This window comes from Gavialis gangeticus, unplaced genomic scaffold (genome assembly GCF_001723915.1).
Source record: "Gavialis gangeticus isolate Ggan-Ray unplaced genomic scaffold, GavGan_comp1, whole genome shotgun sequence".
Classification (NCBI taxonomy): domain Eukaryota; kingdom Metazoa; phylum Chordata; order Crocodylia; family Gavialidae; genus Gavialis; species Gavialis gangeticus.
The window spans coordinates 208001994-208004553 of NW_017729032.1; the positions used below are offsets into that span (position 1 = coordinate 208001994).

Here is a 2560-nt window from a genome sequence, read left to right on the forward strand (position 1 = left end):
CCCTCCATCCCCTGATCACTGCCCTGCCACCCCAATCAGCCGGAAAGCAATGGCATTTGGCAGCAGCTGGGGAAGGGTGCCCCCTTTCTGCTTACTGCCAGGCTCCCTGCATCCTGTGCTTCCCCTGCACACCTGGATCTAGCCCCCACTAGACCCTGCAGCTGCCTGGCAGCTCCTTGCTCCCTGCTGCCTCCTTCTGCTACAGGGCCTGGCAGTGGCTGGATCCGGGCATGCAGGAGCAGCATGGTCTGCAGGAACTCCAGGATCAGGCAGGCAGGCAGGGGACACCTCTCCCCACTCCCCAATTGGCATATCTGCCACTCTCAGGCTGACTGAGGTAGTAAGGCAGTGATCCAGGGATGGAAGGGCTGATGCGGGGTGAGGGAGAGGTAGCAATTGGGATGGCAGGGGAGGGTTGGAGGGAGAATGACTTGGGGGACAGGGGCAGCAGCCCAGCAGCTCCCCACCCACTCCCCACTTTCTGCTACCAATCCTGCCCCCAAACCTCTTCCCCATGCCTCCTTTTCCACTCATTCCATCCTTACCCACCTGTTGCCCAGCTTTTCTCAGCTATCAGTCCAGTGCCATAGAGTCCTGAATGATAGCTAGTCCACCTGGAAGCAGTGCTGCAGAGTATAATTGGTGGATTTATCTCAGGTGAACACCCAGAAACTAAATCAAGCTAGGTAGCACAGCTCAGAGATAATCTTTGCACGAAGTGGCATAGCTTCAAGATGCCTAAACGGCTCTTAGCGCTTGTTAAACAGCCTTAATGTGTGATCATTCAAGCTTTTAGTGCTCTTAACATGACATAATTATAATGTGTAATTTACCCTAAGGACACATTATGATATTCTGTAGTTTGTTTTGACAGTATGAAGAACTCCTAGTTGCAGTACTCTAGTGGAGTTTGTCTCCAACCCCACAAGCTCAGACAAGGCCTTGCTGATGGAGCTATCTTTTTTCCATTTTATGTCAGTAATAAAGACCCTGTAGGTCAAATTCTCTCCTCACTAATACCAGTGTAACAAGTGCAACCACACAGATATAATGGAAGAGAGATTTGCCTTGTTGAATTTATGTTGCTAGTGATATCACAGAAAGATCAAGTTTAGTTAATGGATCCTAAGATCAGCTTATAGTACAAAAGCAATTTAATATATAAACAGAGCAAAACTGACACACAGACACAATATACTTAAAACCCTTTACACCACCTTAAAAATGGGACTTTATAAAGTACAGTTACACTGTAAATTTACACAATGATACTGAATGCACCCTGTATCCATATTTTAGTTCCAGAGAAACTAACACATGGAGGAGGGTATTTCAAAGGCTTATCTGGCAGTGAGGTGTGCAACCTGTTGACTTTCAATAGGAGCTAGGTATGACGTGTGCCTCAGAAAACATCCCTTGGCTCATGATCAGGGAACAATTTTCTGCTAGAACTGACATCTGACCACCATTTCTGAGCTACAATTATCATAGGAAAGTAGGGCTGGAAAGACCTCACTGGGTTATCAAGCTCAGCCTCCTGCTCAAAGCAGGATCACCCCTGATTAAACCACCCCAGCCAAATGTCTGGCTAACCTGCTTTTGAAAGCTTCCAAGCATAGAGAGTCCACAACTTCTCCAGGTAACCTGTTTCAAAGCCTAACCACTTTCTTTGATTTGCAAGTGCCACTCCAGTTAATACAACTCAAGATGCTTTTGTTTTGTTTTTACAGTATTTTTTGCAACAAGAACACACTAATGTGAAGCTCCCTCTTTAATTAGGGAACCATGTGCACTCTGGTTGAGTAGAGTACCACGAGCACCTCTGGTTAGTATGCAATTAAAGTAAATATTTAGCACTGCTTGAGTATGTTCCTTATTAAAACTATTGAGAGATACAGAGAAAATAGTGTTTTGTGAAAAACAAGAACAACCTTGTCTCCACACATTTCTTACCTTTCTAACCAACTGGGCAAATTCACTGCTGTCTCTGGGTGGGAGCCCAACTACTGGTCGGGTGAAGGAATCCAGGGATGAGCCATGGCCCACAATCAGGATGGTGCCAGCTATATCAAATAATTAAGGAAAAGTAGTAAGAAAGCTATAACTCCAGTTCACTGTTTGTTGGTTCTACCTATGGGCAGCAGTCTTGGTTTCTGCTGTTCATCTTTAGCAGAACTGCTTGATAGACTGGGAAATATATATTTAATCTCTTAGAAAATGTTTAGGGTATCACAGGCACTTCAACTAGCGAGAGGAGAAATTGCTGGGAGGGGAAATGAAGTGTTTTGAAAAATATGCTATTTTACATCAAATCACATCCTGGCACAGTATGACCCAGCATATGACTGCCTTCTACCTGACTTCAAACTAACATGGCTAAGTACTTCTCCCTGTATATAATGTTATTTAGCAATAAAATGTTTTATCTTGCATTTACATGTTATACTTAGACCATACTAAATGTGTGGAAACTTAAGCAGTGTTAAAGTTAGAACATGCTGGATCTACAGAAGACACTTTAACTGCACATTAGACTAATCTAATGCACAGTAAAGCATCA

At 44.2% G+C, this 2560-nt stretch overlaps 1 protein-coding gene across 1 annotated transcript in view; it reads right to left on the bottom strand.

The window, feature by feature from the left end:
- UBASH3A (ubiquitin associated and SH3 domain containing A) overlaps positions 1-2560 on the bottom strand; it is a 47557-nt gene that overhangs the window by 975 nt on the left and 44022 nt on the right. The window contains exon 13 of the mRNA XM_019525474.1: positions 1954-2063. Coding sequence (XP_019381019.1) covers positions 1954-2063 — 110 coding nt within the window. The remainder of the gene's footprint in view (positions 1-1953; positions 2064-2560) is intronic.